At 33.8% G+C, this 21,165-nt stretch overlaps 1 protein-coding gene across 3 annotated transcripts in view; it reads right to left on the reverse strand.

The window, feature by feature from the left end:
- The window catches only part of LOC136038501 (rho guanine nucleotide exchange factor 17-like), a 229,961-nt gene that overhangs the window by 78,533 nt on the left and 130,263 nt on the right, over positions 1 to 21,165 (reverse strand). For all 3 annotated transcript variants that reach the window (XM_065721586.1, XM_065721585.1, XM_065721587.1), the window contains one exon: positions 1,813 to 2,015. In XM_065721586.1, the coding sequence (XP_065577658.1) occupies positions 1,813 to 2,015 (203 nt within the window). The remainder of the gene's footprint in view (positions 1 to 1,812; positions 2,016 to 21,165) is intronic.

Raw genomic sequence — 21,165 nt, forward strand, 5'->3', positions numbered from 1 at the left:
TTTGCCAGATGAAAGATCACGGATGTGTGTTTTTTCTCAGTTGGGATCATAGCAAACCGGTGGTCGTAGAATATTGGGAGAGGGCTTATGTGATCGGAAGTCAAAAATTTTTAAGTGACTCATCAATATCGTCAGTTGCACAATCGTTATAAGTATTTTAAGGGGTCAAGAAGAGTTGTTCATTTTCAATTTTTCGAAAATGAAATGAATTACATAATCAATAATTATTGAGCTTTAAAAAAGACATTCTGATATGCAGCCTGTAGTGTAGCTGTAGGAAGTAGGCTCTCTAAAAAAAATGTTCGATTTTTCAAATTAGCTATTATGATTTTTCGTGTATTTATAAACTTAATACTTAAAAATTACGTTATTTCTTAGAAAGAGCCTAAAAATTTTGTCGTTATTTACTGCAAAGCTCAAAAAAAGAGCGCTAAAAAATTTTCCAATTACTTATGATGACAGTAAAATAGTCCAAATAAATTGAGAAGTGGTAGAAATGATTGATTGCCCTCAGAAATTCTAAGGAGGGAGAGATCGTGCAAAATTATTTCGATTACGGAACAGATTTTAAAAAATTACAGAATAGGTTCCCATTTTGTTCAAATGTTTAGATAAGAGGTAAACAATAATTTTGTTATTCTGGCAAATAATTTTAGACTTCTTAATATTTTTGGTTATTTGGAAGTGGTCCAACTTCCCATTCCTCTTCATTCCTCTCTTGTGCCCTTGCATTGACAACTTAGCTCGTCTATCGCTCGTCTTGCATTGACAACTTGCTCGTCTACTTAGAGTAGACGAGCCAGATGATAAATTACAAGAATCTGTCGTTTTTGGTTGATTTTTTCTTTTTTCTTTTATTTTGTTTATCGAAGAGAGAGAGAGAGAAAACATTTATTATCAAACCAAAACAAAAATAATAATAACAGCCACCCTGAAAAGTAATAAACTTGTCAAAGGGGTGGCAAAAATACATTAGAAAATAATACAGGACAAAGAAAGAAAAATTTATAAGCCAATAGTACGACCTAATCGGCACCACAAGCCTTACAAAAAAACAAATTCAACAATAATAATAAAATAATACCCCTAGAGGCTAAAACAAGTTACCCAAATATTTCTTTGCCCCCCCCCCCCAAAAAAAAAAATTAGAACAAAAGAACTAAAATTCATACTTAGTAAAAAGGATTTATTTTATTTCTCTCTTGAAAAAATAAATATCCTATTATTTTCTAACCTCTGATATAGATTATTCTTGCTTCTGAAGAAAAAGCATTTTAAAATTCTCCTGTGGTAATATCCTTATCCCACAGTAAAACCTTCGGTACTTATCGGTTATATAATAGACTCTATGAAATTTGATCGAAGATAATGCGACCATGACACAAGAAACTGGTCAAGCAACTTCTTTATACCACACAATTAAATGTGGTTTGGTTGCAAAATAAATTGTAGTTATATTTTATTTAAGCATTTAGTTTGTATTTTGGTTTGGTTTATGTAAACAAATTTGGGCTATATATTTGCACATTAGGGGGGGGGGGCTAAGCATAGCATGTATTAAATACAACAATGGTTAGCTTACGTATTTAATATATGCTATGCTTTACCCCCCTCCCCCCTAATTTGCAAATATATAGCCAAAATTTGTTTCTAAACTATTATCTATTCATTCTATTCTGTTTCAGTTCATTATATTAATCGAAGTTCACTTCTTGAGTGTCTATTATATAACCAATAAGTAGGTAATTTTCTTCCAATTTGTAATTTGGCTCAATTTTGGTCAATTTTTGGCGCATTAAATAAAAAACTTACGCTGAACGTTTCATAACCGCTTTTTTCTTGACCGAAGCAATTACAAGTAGATCTGAGCAAAGGAATAATGTTCTTTCTTTACGTATGCCTAAAGTAGAAGACGGAATGGTTACTGTATCATGACGAATCAGTGTCCTCAGTGGGGAGGCTAAGTGGCCAGGCTCCAAACCTTCCACCAAAGTTTCAAGTTCACGTAGCATAGCCTAAAAAAAAAATCGAAAATAAAATATTTGAAATGTTTAAAAGCTCGTGAAAAATCAAAATGCACTGTTAAAGACTTTATTTTGAATTTCCCTAATTCTTTGAATTTATTATTTAATTTCTTTTTCTGAATTACTATACTTCCTTTGTCTTTCAACTTATTTTTTTCTGAGTCTATAAATACTTGCTGCTGAACTGCTTTTATGATATGGCGGTGAACTATTATTTTATTTGGTTCATTCCTTAGGTAAAGCAGTACAACTACTGTCAAATACTAAAATTATTTTAGATACTAAAATTATTATTATTTAGATACTAAATCAGACAAAGAAATCCCTATTCCTCTAAAATGAAATTTTCTTCGAAATTAAATCCCTAGTAATTATTTCACATGGATCAAGGTTACAATTTCAATTGGAAGGGGAATCTGTCTTGGCTTTTTCTACAAACAGCCATGACTTTATGCCCACAACTATTACATTTTAATTTAAGATTCAACTTACTTACAGAAAGTCAATATTTTGTATTTTTTCCGAGAATGCTTTATGTTTTATTGAAAGGGTCTTGTTTAAATTACATTCTTTACAAAAATTCCAGATTCCACATAATCTTTTGTTCGCGTTGTAAGTGGGGATTTTTCCATGGAGTAGCTTTGCATAGGGGAAGGAAATTTCCCATGGAGGGAGAGTCATATTTCCCAGTATTATTTAAAAAACAATCAGAAATTAAATAAAAAACGAGTTTTTTCAACTGAAAGTAAGGAGACACACTAAAACTTAAAATGAACAGAAATTATTACGTATACGAGGTTGATCGCCCCCTCGTCAGTACTTCGCCGGATTTGGTCTTTATACTGCTTTATAACTGCTATAATTTTAGAGCTTGTTTGAAACTTCTTTTTTATGAATGTTTGAACACTTTTTGGTCTATAAATAATATTTCGGCCTGTAGAAGGTGATGGGGGCGTTAGCCCTGCTCCAATTTTAATTTTGAATCATTTTTTGATTCATTTATTCACCTATAGCAGTATCTGTTACCTTTGCGTTTGAGGTGATTATCTTCATTTTAATTTCTGTCTGTTTTTGGGTGCCATTTATTAATTTTTTAGATAATATTCTCCATTAGTTTTAATTTTGAATTATTACATGACTTTATTTTTGTTAAGTTTAACTATGGCCTATTCATTTTTCCCTGAAAAACTTCATTTTGCAAAAGATATTGTTTTAATTATAACTATATAATCTTGAAAAGCAATGATGGTAAAGCTTTTTATGATCTATTGTAGTGATCCAGCATATGACCTAGTCTTATGATCAAGCAGTTCGTGGTAACGAACTGTAGTAAGGAGCAACCGGCTCAATAGTAACTGCAACTCTAAAAAACGAAATCTTGATAGAAATAGTTACATGAAAAGGATCTCATTTTAAGGCTGATATTAAAAATATAAGTTTTGACAAGTTTAGGCTTAACCATCAAAAGTTAAGAGACTGAGAAAATTTGCGTCATTTTAGAAAATAGGAGGAAACATCCCCCTAAAAGTCATAGAATCATAACGAAAATGACATGATCAGATTCAGCGTATTTGAGAATTCTACTGTAAAAGTTTCAAGGTTCCATCTACAAAAATATGGAATTCTGTATTTGCCAGAAAAATTGTATTTTTGCCAGAAGACAAATCACGGATGCGTGTTTATATTTTTTTTTTTCGTTTTTTTCCCACGGATGATCGTGTCAACCCAGTGGCCCTAGAATGTCGCAAGAGGGCTGATTCTAATGGAAATTAAATGTTTTAGTGACCTTTTTAAGTGATTAAGAAAATTGGAGGCCACAAAACATGGGAGGATCTTTCCATGGAGGAATTTATCATGAGGGAAGATAATTTCCATGAAGGGGGCGCAGGATTTTTTACCATTATAAAAAAAAGATGAGAAAATAAATAAAAAATTAATTTTTTCCCCTGGAAGTAATAAGTAGCATTGAAACTTAGAACGAATGTAAAACAGATCCAGAGAAAAAGAAATTGATAGATGAAAATTAGCATAAAATGTTGTTTTGTCAATATTTCAATAAGCATAGACCTGTCAAGTAGGCAAATTTCTAAACCTTAGAAATCAGAGGAGGATTAACTTGGAAGCTTGGTAATACCCCCACCCCCCGGAGTATGGTTTTGGCCCCGGATTCGTTACTGAAAGTTTCATTTTCCTAACATAACCCTTCTCCAAGATAGTCAAATGTAGCTAAAGTAGGATTTTGTCTAAAAGGTATAAACAATTATTTAGCTCGTACAAAGGAAACAAAATGCTGAATTTATAAAATTTTCCTTCCGAGTTATACAATGATTTATCTGTATTATATTACAATCATAACAACCCGTAAAAAATTAAATTGACCAAACAGCTCCAAGACCATACTAGTTCAAAACACCATCAATTATTGAGCTCCACCTTTGTCAGGAAAATATCAAAACTTATGGTAAATGAGAAGGAAACACGTTTTTGACGAAGAAGAAGAAAATACCTGAGTTAACTTCACACTACGAATTTGGATTCGCTTCGTTGGCTCAGAGAATTTTGACAATGCAGCAGTACCAGTTCTACATCTTAACGCTGCCCCTAAGCATATAACCGGTCCCTAAGCATACAAGGGATTTTGTCATAAAACGGGACCCTGTGGCACGCCACAAGTAACGGGTATCCTGGCCTTGACAACATATTTATGAACGACACTTATGGATCGACCTTGAAGATAAAACTGAAGCCGATTCAGAGCTTCATATCTTTGACGCTTAGACTTTTTAATCGCTTCATAAATACTCTGAAATCTGCTGTATTGAAAACTTGCTTTAGATCTGTAAATACTGTTAAAGGGATCAGCTTTCTTTCAAATCCGTCTTTTAAATTATCTAATAGGTGATGTATTATCTAATAGGTGATTTAAGACGTTCCATTCAAGCTTTAGTGTAAAGAGTGAGGTATTGGCCAGGGGACAAACCCCCCTCATATACGTAATAAAAGTACACAAACATAAGAGTCCGTTACGTAAGTCAGTTTGTAAGGTACGTGTGTACCTTACATCTAAGGTAAGGTACCTTTTTATCAAAATCGTCCGATCCAAACTATGAGAAAGCCATTTAGCCAAAAAGAAAATTGATTCGAAAATTTTGTTTTAATTATTCGTGTGCGGTGAGCCAAAATCTAAACATGCTTTAAATCATAAACGATCAGAACTTTATCAGCAAGTAAGGACCAACATTAAAACTTAAAACGAACAGAAGTTACGCTAAAGTTTGTTTTATTGTTTTAAAAAGTAGATTTGTGACAGAGTCAAACTTTAATGTAAAGAACGAGGCGTTACAGTTTTTCTTATTTAATCTTGTATAATACCTATAGCTTATTGTTAATTTATGGACTAATGTTTGAGTTTATTATGGACCGTTTATGGACTTTTTTTTATGTTTGAGAATAAATAATAAAAAAAAGTTCTTCAACTGAAAGCAGTAGCAACATTAAAACTTAAAACGACCAGAAATTATTACGTATATCTAAGAAACTAAGTAACGTAATCGTAACCTAAGTAACGTATATCTAATTCTCCTCCTAGTCAATACCTCACTCTTTACGATAAAGTTCGAATTATAATCCAATTCTTTGAGAATGATCCTGAATCACAAAGACCGTTTAAATTAAAATAAATAGCTATTTTGAAAGTAAAAAAAAGACTTTAGCGAAAAGAACAAGGTATTGACTAGTGGTTGAACACCCTCATATACGTAATAATTTCTGTTAGTTTTAAGTTTTAATGTTGCTCCTTACTTTCAGTTAAAAGATTTGTTTTTCTTATTTAATTTCTTATTGTTTCTATATAATGCTGGGAATTTCAGCACATCCTTCATAGAAACATCACTTCCCCCATGAGAACATCCTCCATGGAAAGATCCTCCTACGTAACCTCGTCCCCCCGACCCCCTCACCAGAAAAATCCGAACCGATAACGTCTTTATACTTCCTAATAACCAAAATTATTTGTAAATAATAAGCATAGTTCATAAATTGCAGCCTTTCCCTCGGGGACTCTGGGGGATTGAGTCATCTTCAAAAACATGGTTATTAGATTTTTGTCTATGCAGAACAAAATTGCTATTTAAAAAGAGCGCGGAGGGGGAAAGGGATGGGAAAAAGAGCGCAGGAGGGGGCCTAGTTGCACTCCAATTTCTTGGTCACATGAAAAATACACTATAACTTTTAATTTCCGTTTGAATGAGCCCTCGCGCGATATTCTTGGACCCCTTGGAAAAAAACAATCAAAAACAAAATGTTTCTTCTGGCAAAAAATACAAAATTCCCCATTTTTGCATATAAGAGCTTGAAACCTCGACAGTAGGGTTACCTGATAGGCTGAATCTGGTGACGGGATTTTCATTAAGATTCTACGAATTTTAGGGGATGTTTCCGTCTTTTTTCGAAAATAAGGCAAATTTTCTATATCTTTTAAGTTTCAATTGGTGCGACTAAAGTTAAAACTTATGCATTTGAAATCAGCACAAAAGTCTGATTCTTTTGATGTGTCTATTGGTATCAAAAGCCATTTTAGAGTTTTGGTTACTATTAAGTAAGGTTGCTCCATACTTACAGTTTGTTACAATGAAGTTTTTGATGATTGCTATTCATTTAATTTCTGTTTGTTTGTGTGTCATTTATTCATTGATAGTAATTTCCAATCGATTTAGAATGAAGTTAAAAAAGATAACCTTGGATTTTAAGTGTCGGGTTTAGAAAGCAGTGGCCTTCACCATCTTTAGGGTAAGCCTTAACCTCCTGTGACGGAAGTTCCCCTCCTTCATAGTAGCTGATGTGTATTTATGCATCGTTGTGAGTAATTTTATGAAATATGAAGCAAATCAGTTTAGTTAAATTAAGCTTTAAAATAAAAGTAAATAAATAAAATGAAATAAAAGTTATAATAAAATAATAAATAGATATAAAATAAAAGTTATAATGAAATATTAGATAAATATAATACAAATAAAATATACACATATAAATATAATAAAAAAATAAATGTAAAATATAAATAAAATAAAAGTTAATAAATAAACATAATAAAATAATAGTCACAAACATTTTTTGTAACGAGAAGGGAGGTTTCACATTGCAGAAACCTTATTTCAGGCGTTGGCTATATGAAGAAAGATGAGAGACTAACTCCTCCCTCCCCCAATATCTCTTTGTGTATTTATTTGGAAGATCATAAAGAGTTAGATAACACAGCTTTATCCATCTACCAAATTACTTTTTGAAATCTGCTCTACATATTTTTTTACATTGAAAATACTTCGAGCATTAGCTAAAAATTGTCGAACAAGGAACAATTTTCCTATTTTCTAAGAAAATTTAGCTACATCTCCAAGAAATTAGTCAAAGCAATATCGAAATTCTGGATCGGTCAATGAATGAATGTGAGACTAATGAATCCAATGATACAAGTACCTTGTCCTTTTAGCACGAGTTACAGCTGAAGACTTGTCATACAATCGTTTGTTTAAGAGTGAATACCTTAAAAAGCTAGTTTTGAACAAAAATTAGATAAAAGTATAGGTTCTTAAAATAAAAGTGAAGGACAGAATTAAAACTTAAAATCGACACCAATTATTTGGTATGAGAGGGACAGTCACTCCCTAACCCCTCACTTTTTACGATGAATTTTAATGGTATTTTTCAAAATATCTCAAGAATGGAAAAGCTGATCAGAACTAAACTCAAGATTCTTGATTTCCATTCTTGAAGTATTTTGAGATATCTTGAGTTTAGTTCTGATGCTGCTTTTCCATTCTTGAGATATTTTGGGATATCTTGAGTTTAGTTTTGATCAGCTTTTCCATTCTTGGGATATTTGAGATATCTTGAGTTTAGTTCTGATCAGCTTTTCCATTCTTGAGATATTTTGAGATATCTTGAGTTTAGTTCTGATCAACTTTGGACCAAGAACAAAAACCAAAGGACCTACCACGTACGACCTAACCAGGGGTTCCACGAGCAATGAGACCCATGGAATATCTAACAATGATGGTAATTCAAGCATATTGTGCGATGACCTGAATCAACTTAAATGCAATGACATCCTAGGTGTTTACTTTCATGCAGCCAAATTCCTCCGACGATCGTAAGCCAAAGTGGATAGCAGGCTGGATTTGTACTACTATGTTCTTTCAAACAGTTCGTGGTAACGAACTGTAGTAAGGAGCGACCCGGCTCAATAGTAAACGAAACTCTAAAAAACGGAATTTTAAGGCTAAAAGATACATCAAAAGAATTTGATTTTCATACTGATTTTAAATATATAAGTTTCATCAAATTTACTCTTTGTCATCAAAAGTTACGAGCCTGAGAAAATTTGCCTTATTTTGGAAAATAGGGGAAAACAACCCCTAAAAGTAACAGAATAATGAAAATCACAAGATAATAAACTCGTATTTTTAACTGAAAGTAAGGAGCGACATTAAAGCTTAAAACGAACAGAAATTACTCCGTGTATGAAATGCGTAGTCCCCTCCGCAATCCCTCGCTCTTTACGCTAAAGTTTGACTCTTTGCCACAATTCTACTTTTTAAAACAATTAAAAACTTTGGCGTAAAGAGCGAGGGATTGCGGGCGGGACAACCCATTTCATATACGGAGTAATTTCTGTTCGTTTTAAGTTTTAATGTCACTTCTTACTTTCAGTTAAAAAAAATAAGTTTTTATTTTTATTTAAATCAGGGCAAGGGTTTAAGTCCTGCAGTAGCAAATCACGTGGCTTTGGATAGGGGTCAGCATTGTAACTCTGCAAGCTCAGCCGCTGTGAGTCTGGGGAGCTTACGGCTAAGCAAATTTCTCCGTAATATCGGAATTTCAGAGGTCAAGTGAGATAGAAAACACCCGATCCTGCTGCAAGCTGCAACATTAATTATAACATTATTATATTATTATATTATTATTATATTATAATATATATTATTATTTAATTATTATCATATCATTATTATATTATTATTATTATATTATATTATTATATTATTATTATATTAATTATTAATTATAACATCTATCTTTCTTCAAGGATGTTCCATCATGTGATGACTCAAGATAAATATTCTGACATTCAATTTAGTTGTTCGTCATTCTATTCAAAAAATTTTGGACCTACTCCCTATGACTATCTCACTAGATGCATAAAATCCAAACATATCAAACATAAAATAATATTTTTCTCGATCTTTCTAAGTGCTAATAATCTCCCTTTTCGATGAGTAAACGGTATTGATACATATTTTTCCTCAGTATTGTAGTAATATGAAAAGCCTATTCATTCTAATCTTTGAATATTATAGCATTTTCTTCTGGCAGAAAATATCAATTAAGGTTGTAATACCTATTCACGAATTATTTGAGACAAGTTGCCTGGTATCTGTTGGATACGTTTACACGAAGAAAAAAAAAACGGAAATCCTCCACGGAAAAAAAAGAAAGAAAATAGATAAGCAAGTTAGATTAATTTTTATTAATATTAAATTCATTTATAAAAAGAGAAATTAGAAACTAAAATTTGTAATAACCAGCTACTTTTCAAATGACCTATTCGCAACAACTATCTCAATGGTCATAGCTTAAACATCCATCTTAATTTAAACATATTCAACTATGTGTAGATCCAACATATGAGACTGTCCATCACTTAAAGGCCTCTGCTCCAACATTTGTGATAAATTAACTTTGTTTTGTTTAGTTTACTTTTATAGGGTAAAGTAAGACCTAAGTTTGAAAGAACCAGTTACTTTTCAAAGGATCTACTCCCTAAGACTGCCCCACGGGTCACATGTCAGAATAGGCTCAACAGTGTGGTTTAGTATAGTAAATAGTGTATGAATGCAACATTATAGATTGTTCACACGTGAGCGTTCATGCTCTGTGATTTTCAGCTGATGGTCCTTCGGAGAGTTTAAATTATAGATAGAATTTCATGATATATGCCACTAAGTTGAAGAGCCTTCATAAATTTATGTCCATAGATTGCAGAACATCTGCATTGAGATCATTGCTACTATGATTTGGATGTTTTGTTTTTGTGCAACCCTTTTTTTTAAAACTTTTTTTAAGTAGAAGGGAAAAGCTTTTATTTTGCCCCCTAAAAATATGTATTCTACCATTAAGCATTTTTCCTGCTCTTATTGCGTGCTACAAGCATTCCCTTCCATGGGTAAAAGGCTCCGATATGGCTTTTCCTAGGTGAAGTAGTAATAGGAAAAACCTATTCAAGCCTATCTCTGAGTCTTCCAATATTTTGAGTTTGCGGAAAAGTCCATTTGAGGTGGTACTATCTATTTTAGAATGATAGGAAACGGATAAAGAGTTGCTTGGCAACTGTCTAAAACCTCAATTTGTTTTAAATTTATCAGTTTATTAACCCCATTAAAAGAAACAGAGTGCAAATATTTAACAAGAGTTTAAATAACATAAGAAATGAAGTTTCCAGCTCCAATTTACAAAAAAGTAAGCAGCGATTTTTTGTCCTGTTATTCAGAAAAGTTGAAATTTGTAACAACAAAAAAAGTGTATAGACATTTTGAATTCTTCTCCAATATGTTTAATACATCTTCACACTTCCATTTCTAGTCTTAAAAATGTTAAGTTTTTCTGAGTAGCGGAAAAAGACAATTGGTTACCTTTTACTGCATATGAAGATGGAAGATGGAAGTGTTCTGGAACATTGTGATGTTACTATTTTAGTTTTGGCAATTCTTTTCAGATGAAAAGCAAAACTTTGCATGCTTCATTCTAAAGATTAATACAACAAATAATTAATACAATTAATACAACAAATAATTAATAAAACGTAACAACAAATCTTAGTGTTATAACTTTGTACCAATTGCACGCCTACTCTTTATAAAAAAAACAATAGTCATTAACTAATAAATAAAATATTAACTGAATATGGTTAGGTGCTATAACAGTTTACCGAGTGATTTATTCAGGAAGAGAAATGTAGATAGTTTAAAAAGTAGATTACAATCTTCGTATTTTACTGTATATTATTTATGATACTTGTTTATATCGCCTCTACCACTAAAGTTGTTCATTCACTGACGCATCATAGAGCTACTTCTTTTTTTGTTAGTTTCTTTCAGCTTAGCGTGAGATAAAACAAAGAGAAATGACAGAAGAGATAGAAAATATATGATTTGAGCTATATATATATATGCACGGGGGGGAGGTAATGTGTTTGGACAGTGTGAAGTTAGAAATCAGTTGTTACTATATAATATGCTGAATAATTGCACCTAAGACATTATGCATACAGAACCGCTATTCTTTACCCCCCTCCCTTAATGTGCAAATATATAACCCAAATTTTTGTATTATATTTGTGCAATAATTTGGTATATTTTATTAAGATTGAAGGTCAGAGAGAAACATATTAGAGAAATATTAGGCTATAGCAAAATTCTAAGAATCAGTAGATTGCTTTAAAAGTAAAATCAGAGGCTTAATGCCGGTCGGGATTTAAAATAAGTTAAGATCCGATCACCCACTTCTAAGTTGATGATACCTCAATTTTTCTAATTTTTCCTCACTCTTCAGCCCCCGAGATGGTCGAATCGGGGAAAACGACTTTATCAAGTCAATTTGTGCAGCTCCCTGACACGCCTAACAATTTCCATCATCATAGCACGTCAAGAAGCACCAAACTCGCCAAATTACTGAACCCCACCCCCTAACTCCCAAAAAGAGCGGATCTAGTCCGGTTACGTCAATCATGTATCTACGACATTTATAAGAGTTTTCCAAGATTTACGGTTTTCCCCTCCAGCTCCCCCCAATGTCAACAGACCTGGGCAGGATTTGAAATAAGAGCTCTAAGACATGAGTTCCTTCTAAATATCAAATTTCATTAAGACCCGGTCACCCGTTCTTAAGTTAAAAATACCTCAGTTTTTCAAATTTTTTCAAATTAACAACTCCAGCTCCTTCAAAGAGAATTGATCCGTTAAAATTATGTCAATCACGTATCTATAACTTGTGCTTATTCTTCCCATCAAGTTTAATCCCGATTTCTCCCCTCTAAGTGTTTTCCAAGATTTCCGGTTTCCAAGATTTATGTTTCCCCATCCAGCCCTATGTCCCCGGATCCGATTTGAATTGAAAATGGAGCATTTGAGACATAAGATTCTTCTGTATATCATGTTTCATTAAGATCCAACCACCCATTCGTAAGATACCTCGATTTTCACGTTATCCAAGAATTCCGATTTCCCCTTCCAACTCCCCCCAATGTCATCGGGTTTGGTAGGGATTTAAGATAAGAGTTTTAAAGCACAATGTCCTTCTAAATAACAAATTTCATTAAGATTTGATCACCCGTTCGTAAGTTACAAATACCTCATTTTTTCTAATTAATTCGTTTAATTCATTTATTAACAAAAAAAAACAAATCACACACTATAAACTAACTACACCCTAAGAGAGCACTGCTCTCTTAGGGCAGTACCCCCCCCAACTCCACCAAAGAGAGCGGATCCGGTCCGGTTATGTCAGTCACGTATCTTGGACTTGTGCTTATTCTTCGTATCAAGTTTCATCCTTATCTCTTCGCTTTAAGCATTTTCCAAGATTTCCGGTCTGCTCCCCCCAATGACACTGGATCCGATCGGGATTTAAAATAAGAGATCTGAATTACGAGGTCCTTCTAAATATGGAATTTAATTAAGAGCAGATCACTCTTTCGTAAGTTAAAAATACCTCATTTAATTTTTTTTAGAATTAACTCTCCCCCCCCCCAACTACCCCAAAGAGAGCGGATCCGTTCCGGTTATTTCAATCACGTATCTAGGACTTGCTATTATTTTCCGCCAAGTTTCATCCCGATACCTTCACTCTAAGCGTTTTTCAAGATTTTAGGCGCCACAACTCCCCCCCAATGTCACCAGATCTGATTGGGATTTAAAATGAGAGCTCTCAGAAACGATATCCTTCTAAAAATCAAATTTCATTAAGATCCAATCTCTCCTTGGTAAGTTAAAAATACATCATTTTTTCTAATGTTTCAGAAATACCCCCCCCCCCCCAACTCCCCCAAGGAGAGTGGATCCGTTCCAGTTATGTCAATCACGTATCTAGGAATTGTGCTTATTTTTCCGACCAAGTTTCACCCCGATCCCTCCACTCTAAGCGTTTTCCAAGATTTTAGGTCCCCCAGCTCCCCCGATGTTACCGAATCTTGTCAGGATTTAAAATAAGAGCTCTGAGACATGATATCCTTCAAAAAATAGAATTTCATTAAGGTCCGATCACCCGTTCGTAAGTTAAAATACCTCATTCTTTCTAATTTTTCCAATTTAACCATCGGAACTTAACCATTTTCCAGAATTTACGGTCACTGTCACATGTCACTTGGTAGATACCAAGTACCATAAAAACAAATAGCCATAAAATTAACTGCATATGGTTTGCTGCTATAACAATTTGCCGAGAGATTATTCAGGAAGAAAAATGTAGGTAGTTAAAAAAGTAGATTACAATCTTCATGTTTTGTTTATAAATTATTTCTGATACTGGTATGATATAGCCCCTACCACTCAAGTGGTTTATTTATTGATGCATTATAGAACCTTTTTTTTTGTTATTCTCTTTCGGCTTTCATGAGACAAGACAAAGAGAAGTGACAGAATAGATGGAAAATATATAATTTGGGGGTATATTTTAATTTGTACATCGGGACCACTGTTGTACATGGAGATTCCGGTAAGAAAATGGTTCTATTTAAAAAAAATATATTTTGTTTTTAATTACAAAAAGCGCTAAATTTCGGAATTTTCCTTTAAAATGAGCCACTAAACAACTCTCTACGATGTTCCATTGCCAAGCTAGATGCGGAAAAGAAAAGAAAAGAGAAGAAATAAGATGCCGTATATGAAGAATATCATGGTTTCGGCCACTTTTCTTGATTTCCAAGACAAAATGTTTTCCTTGTTGTTCAAGCCAAGGGACAGTAATTTGCCTATACGTATAATTTGTCATACATATAATTTGCCTATAGGGTATTGGACAAGGCGGTTCTAAAACTGAACTTCATTTTTACTGGATTCTAGTTTTAGTAGTGCATTTTTTTCTTTTTTACTATGGGTCTTAATCGTCTCTTACTAGGTTACTAACTACCGTTACAATCCAGATACCAGGCAACAAAAACGTCTTTTTGATAATCTATTTTCCAGCAATGGCTCTGAAAGATCTTTATCCTTTATCTTCTCCATGTTTAGCTTATACATAAAAAAGAAATTAGAAAAGTGCGAAAAAGAATCAAAGAATTTGCGAAGGACCACTACTTACGACTATCTCACGCGTTAGAAATAAAAATAATTAAAATATGCTGATTCAAAATTATATATTGTCTACAACTTTTAGATTTATACTCCATAATTTTCACCATTTATTCTGTGTTTAGCGTTCTTCAATGAGTTCTTATATTCTGTACATAGCAGGTATTAGTAGTATGAGGTCAAAACCTCTAGACGCAGCCCTATCCCGTGGTACTATTGGAGCTGCTCTCCCCTTGTGTCCCATAAATTAATCCTATCACAGCCCTATCCCAATGTGCAATTTGAGTTGGTAGCCCATTGTATCCAGCTATACTTCTACGACAGCCATAACGTCCAGAAACATTGGATGCATATTTTTTCAGTAAAACCATTCAATTGGTAAAAGCGCAGCCCTATACGCAAATGGCGTTATCTCAACTTCCAGGAATAAAGAAATTTCTGAATATGCTTGCCAGCTGTTATTTATCGGTGAAATGAGCCTTTTGATACAAGTGGCCAGGTGCACGTTACCCATCTGGAGACCATCAAGTTATCAGTGGTTGTACAAGAACAAGTACAATACAACTTGTACGATGTACAAGTTATTATCGAATTCATTGAACTAGTATTTTAGAATTTTTAGTATCATTTAGCCAATGCCACCTTTATTGAATTTAGTCAAAAAGCTCTTATCGAGCATCTAGCCACTACTGCCTTTATTGGACTATGACTATGACGTAGTAATGTATTATATTTCAATAAACCTTCTTTACATGTGGAATAACTAATTAACTACCATGATCCATTTGAATCTTCTTATAACAATCCCGTTCAAAAATGGAGCTAAAGCGCTCAAGAATGTTCAAGAAGCCTCAAGAAGAGGCTTAGCAACTTAATCACATCTCTTTGAACGCAAAGGAATTTTGTACGTATGACGACTAAAAACACTGATTGCCAATGGAGTGTACGTGTATGGCTCATTGTTACGCCATTAAATCAAACAGTCCGTGGTAACGAGCTGTAGTAAGGAGCAACCCGGCTCAATAGTAACCGAAACTCAAAAAAATGGAAATTTGATAGCAATAGTTACATCAAAAAATTGCATTTAAATGCTGATTTTAAATATATAAGTTTCGTCAAGATTAGTTCTATTTATCAACAGTTACGAGCCTGAGAAAACTTGCCTCATTTTCGAAAATGGGGAAAACACCCCCTAAAGGTCATACAATCTTAACGAAAATCACACCATCAGATTCAGCGTATCAGAGAACCATGTTGTAGAAGTTTCAAGCTCCTATCTACAAAAATGTGAAATTTCGCATTTTTTGCCAGAAGACAAATCACTGATGCGTGTTTATATGTTTTTTTGTTTGTTATTTTGTTGTTTTTTCCCAGGGGTGATCGTATCGACTCAGTGGTCCTAGAATATCACAAGAGGGCTCATTTTAACGGAAATTAAAAGCTCCAGTGCCCTTTTTAAGTGACAAAACAATTGGAAGGCCCCTAGGCCCACTCTAACGCTCATTTTTTCCAAAAGTCACCGGATTAAAATTCTGAGATAGCCATTTTATTCAATAGTCGAAAAGCCTAATAAATATGTGTTTTGGGACAACTTACTCTCCCACAGTCCCCGTGGGAGGGGCTGCAAGTCACAAACTTTGACCTGTGTTTATATACAGTAATGGTTCCTGGGAAGTGTATAGACGTTTTCAGGGGGATTTTTTGGGTTGAGAGGAGAGAGTTGAGGGGGTTGGGGTATGTGGTCCAAGGATATTTCCACGGAGGAGCTTCTCATGGGGGAACAGAATTTCAATGAAGGAGGTGCAGGATTTTCTAGCATTATTTGAAAAAACAATGAAAAAATAAATATAAAAAGTTTTTACTGCTGAAAGTAAGGAGCAGCATCAAAACTTGAAACGAACAGAAATTATTACGCATATGAGGGGTTTACCTCCTCGCAATACCTCACTCTTTACGCTAAAGTATTTTTAGTAATTTCAACTTTTTATTCTACGGTCTTTGTGATTCAGAGGTTATTTTTAAGGAATTGGGACAAAATTTAAGCTTTATTGTAAAGGGCGAGGTAATGACAAAGAGTGAACCCTCTCATATACGCAAGAAAAACATACGAATGTAGAAGTTAGTTACGTAAGTTAATTCGTAAATAACGTAAATTTTTTACTAATGAAAATGTTCGTAAAAAATTAAAAGTTCTAGTTTCCTTTTTAAGTAATCGAAAAATTTGAGGGCAACTAGGCCTCCTCTCTCTCTCCTTTTTACTCAAAATCCTCCGATTAAAACTATGAGAAAGCCGTTTAGCCAAAAAAATTAATATACAAATTTCTTTTTAATGTCTAACTATATCTATGTCTATGTCTATGTCCTATGTCTAGGTTCTATGTTTTTTGCCAGAAGGCAGATCATGGGTGCGTGTTTATTTGTTTATTTTGTTTTTTCCCCAGGATTGATCTTATCGACCCATTGGTCCTAGAATCTTCAGAGAGGGCTCATTCTAACGGAAATAAAAAGTTCTAATGCTCTTTTGAAGTGACAAAAAATTGGAGGGCACCGGGGCCCCCTCCCACGCTAATTATTTTCCCAAAGTCAACGGATCAAAGTTCTGAGATAGCCATTTTATTCAGTGTAGTTGAAAAACCTTAAAATTATGTCTTTGGGACGACTTACTCCTCCAAAGTCCCCGTGGGAGGGGCTACAAGTTACAAACTTTCACCAGTGCTTACATATAGTAATGGTTATTTGGAAGTGTACAGACGTTTTCAGGTGGATTTTTAGGTTGGGGGAGGGGTTGAGAAGAGGGGGATATGCTGGGGGAACTTTCCCTGGAGGAATTTGTCATGGGAGAAGAAAATTTTTATGAAGGGAATGCAGGATTTTCTAATATTATTAAAAAAAAACAATGAAAAAACAAATATGAAAAAGTTTTTTCAACTGAAAGTAAGGAGAAGCATTAAAACTTAGAAGGAACAGAAATTATTACACATATGATCGGCTAACCTCCTCTTAACACCTCGCTCTTTACGCTAAAGTATTTTTAGTAATTTAGCTATTTTTTCTACGGCTTTTGTGATTCAGTGGTCATTCTTAAGAAATTGGGACAAAATTTAAGCTTAAGTGTAAAGAGCGAGGTACTGACGAGGGGGTGAACCCCCTCATATACGTAACAAAAACATAAGAATACATAAGTTCGTTACGCAAGCTATTTTGTAAATTACGTATATCTTTTACTAATAAAAACATTCGTGAAAAATTTAAAGTTCTAGTTGCCTTTTTAAGTAACCAAAAACGCAGGGTAACTAGGCCTCCTCCCCGCAAAATTATGAAAAAGCCATTTAGCCAAAAGAAAAAAAAATACAAATTTCGTTTTAATTATTCATCTTCAGAGAGCAAAAATCAAAACGTGCATTGATTCAAAAACGTTCAGAAATTAAATAAAAAACAAGTTTTTTTTTAATGGAAAGTAAGGAGCGACGTTATAACTTAAAACGAACAGAAATTACTTCATATATAAAGGGGCTTTTTCCTCATCAACGCCTCGCTCTTTACGCTAAAGTTTTTTGCTGTTTTAAAAAAATAGAGTTAAGAGAAAGAGTAAAACTTTAGCGTAAAGAGTGGGGCGTTGATGAGGAAGCTGTCCCTTTCATAATGGAAGTAATTTCTGTTCATTTTAAGTTTTAATGTCGCTCCTTACTTTCCGTCAAAAAACTTGTTGCTTTTATTTAATCACATCTAGAGTCAAAGGATCTGCTTTAAATATTTGCAATGGAAAAAGGGTTGTAGTTTTCCAATAGTGATTACCGTGAAATCTTTGATTACTATATAGGGTGCAACTTGATTCACTTTGTAAATACTCTTCCGCTGGCTTCTTTTCAAGTCCAGTGACTTCAGCAAGTGTGGTATAAAGATTTTTCAAAACTTCAAAGATTTTGAACGTAAATACGTAGTGAAGTGTCCACTACTCTTTTGTGTACTAACAACAGAGGGTGATGCAGTGATATAACGATACCTTTGCTTGAGTCACCCTCTCTCGTCAGACATTATTGCTACTTGGTGTGCTAGTATTTTCCAAAAATGATTTAAAATATTTTTTCGATATTTGAATAATTTCCATTAATAGTTTTAAATTATGTTTATTGCCAATAAGACTTTTGGGAAAGTTTGAAGAGTTTAAAATTTATGCAAATGACTGTCATATCTAAGAAGTTTAGCTGGTTGCAAAGGGGTAGCAACTACTATCGCACATTGGTTTAGGGCGACGATGGGGGGTAATTGAGGGGATATGAGGGGTTAGCAACTCCAATAGTACAACGGGATAGGGCTGCGTTTAAAGATATTAACCCCAAACTACTGGTTTCCTTTAATTGTTAGGGAACTTGACATAACTCACTGAACATATACTACCAACACCAAGCTGTGGAGTATATACAACATTAACTTTAGCCAGACAAATATACAATTTTTTGGGTTGGAGGGGGGGGGTAATCAACAAACACCTTTGTTTTATAATATGAATAATAAGTGCCAAAAGATTTAGCATTTGGAAGAGGTGCCAAGGTGCTAAGCCCCCCCTTTCATACTTCCATGTCATTCGGACTTGCAGAACATACCTGCATTAAGCATAATACTCAGGTGTTCCTCATGATTGTTTGACCTCTATTATAGTGACTATTTATAAAATTGCCTTTTTATATACAATAGAAAAAAAAATGCTTATATTTCCCCTTAAAAACGTGCAATCTACCGTCATATATTTTTCCTGCTCTTATTGCGTGCTACTAATATTCGCTTCCATGAGTAAAAAGCATTGATATGTCTTCTCCTAGGTGAAGTAGTAATATGAAAGGCCTATTCAAGCCTATCTCTGATTTTTCCCGTGTTTTGAGCAAACGGAAAAGTTCAATTGAGATGGTATTCCCTATTTAAGAACGACAGGAAACAAAAAAGAGTTGCTTGGCAACTGTCAAAGAAGCTTGATTTGGTTTATCCGTCTCAGTTTATTATCCACAGTGATAGAGAAAGAAAATAGAAAAGTTCATTAGATTAAATGGAACTATTTTTTATTTCTAACTTATGTATAAAGGAGATTTGGCCTGGCTACCGCTATATTTATATAAGCATATTTAAAGCTATGCTTAAAGAGAGAATTCTGAGAATTCATCATCCTTTTCAAATGACTTTAACGAAGTGATCTATCAAACTCTGCTGAAATAACGAAGGTTCTGCTCATCAAACTGAGCTGTCATCAAACAAAAAGCAGACCGTCGTTAAATGTGAGGGGGAGGTTGTCGCAATGAAACGATTAAGGAAAACTGAAACTTTTAGGGAGGTTGTCTACAGGAAAGCTTTGAATAGAACAGGAGGGAAGAGAAGCACGCGGAGCTATGTCGGCCTCCGATGGCTTGCTACTCCAATGAGTCGTTAATAGTAGTAGTAGTAGTAGTAGTATTAGTCGTAGCAGTAATTGTAATAGTAGTTGCATCTATCAAACTCACTTAAGATATCGTCGCTGACAGATTGTATCTGATATTTCCCCACCTTAGAGAAAATTCACAAAAACTGTTTGAGGCTATTCCCAAAGAGAGGATCAGCAAAATATATTGCTCATTCAGCTTCAGCAATATATCGCTCATTCTGAATGAGCAATAATATTGTCATTCAGCTTCAGTCACGCTTTGATTCTTCTCATCCACTTTGCAATTCTCATTTGCAATTTGAAAACAACTTGGGATAGGGTTTTGGCAATGATTATAGACATTTGAATAAGTCAGATGCCACCTTTATGCCTAACAGTGACAATATGTATTTTTCTCTAAACAATTCTCCTACTGAGGTTAGACATATCAGGCATTTGAAGTATGAGGTATATTTTTTGTGGAAATAAGGTAAGTAAGGTATAACGAAAAATTTATCAGGAAAATCAGGCATGCGACGTTCAATTTCTCAGAGAAATCAGAAAAGTCAGGAAAGAAATATAACCTCTCATAGAAATCAGGTAGGTAAGGTATTCGGTATAATATTTAAAAAACGGGCTAGTGAGGAATGAGGTATAATTTCTCAGGAAATTTATTTGGTTTTGAGATATAATTTCTTCGGAAAATTAGGTAAACTCTTCCTCAACCAGCGGGGCGTTGAGGAGGAAGAGCCCTTTTCATATACAAAGTAATTCTGTTCGTTTTAATGTCGCTCCCTACTTTCATTTAAAAAGACTTGTTTTTTTTGTTCAATTTCTGGACGTTTTTGAATTAATGCATGCTTTGATCTTGGCTCTCTGCACATAAATAATTAAAACGAAATTTCCATATTAATTTTTTTTTGTCTAAATGACTTTCTCACAGTTTTATTTTGAAGAAAATTTTGAGAAAAAAGGAGTGAGGGAGGAGGCCTAGTTGCCCTCCAATTTTTTGATTACTTAAAAAGACAACTATAACTTTTATTTTTTAACGAATGCTTTCATAAGTAAAAAATATACGTAACTTACGAATTAACTTACGTAGCGAACTTCTATATTCGCATGCTTTTATTGCGTATATGAGGGGGTTCACCCCTCGTCGATACCTCGCTCTTTACATTAAAGCTTAAATTTTCTCCCAATTCCTTAAGAATGACCCCTGAATCTCAAAGGCCGTAGACTAAATAGTTGAAATTACTAAAAATACTTTAGCGGAAAGAGCGAGGTATTACGAGGAGGTAAAGCCCAAATATGCATAATAATTTCTGTTCCTTTTAAGTTTTAATGCTACTCCTCACTTTCAGTAGAAAAAACTTTTCATATTTAATTTTTCATTGTTTCTTTAAATAATGCT

The sequence above is a fragment of the Artemia franciscana genome, chromosome 18 (genome assembly GCF_032884065.1).
Source record: "Artemia franciscana chromosome 18, ASM3288406v1, whole genome shotgun sequence".
NCBI lineage: Eukaryota > Metazoa > Arthropoda > Branchiopoda > Anostraca > Artemiidae > Artemia > Artemia franciscana.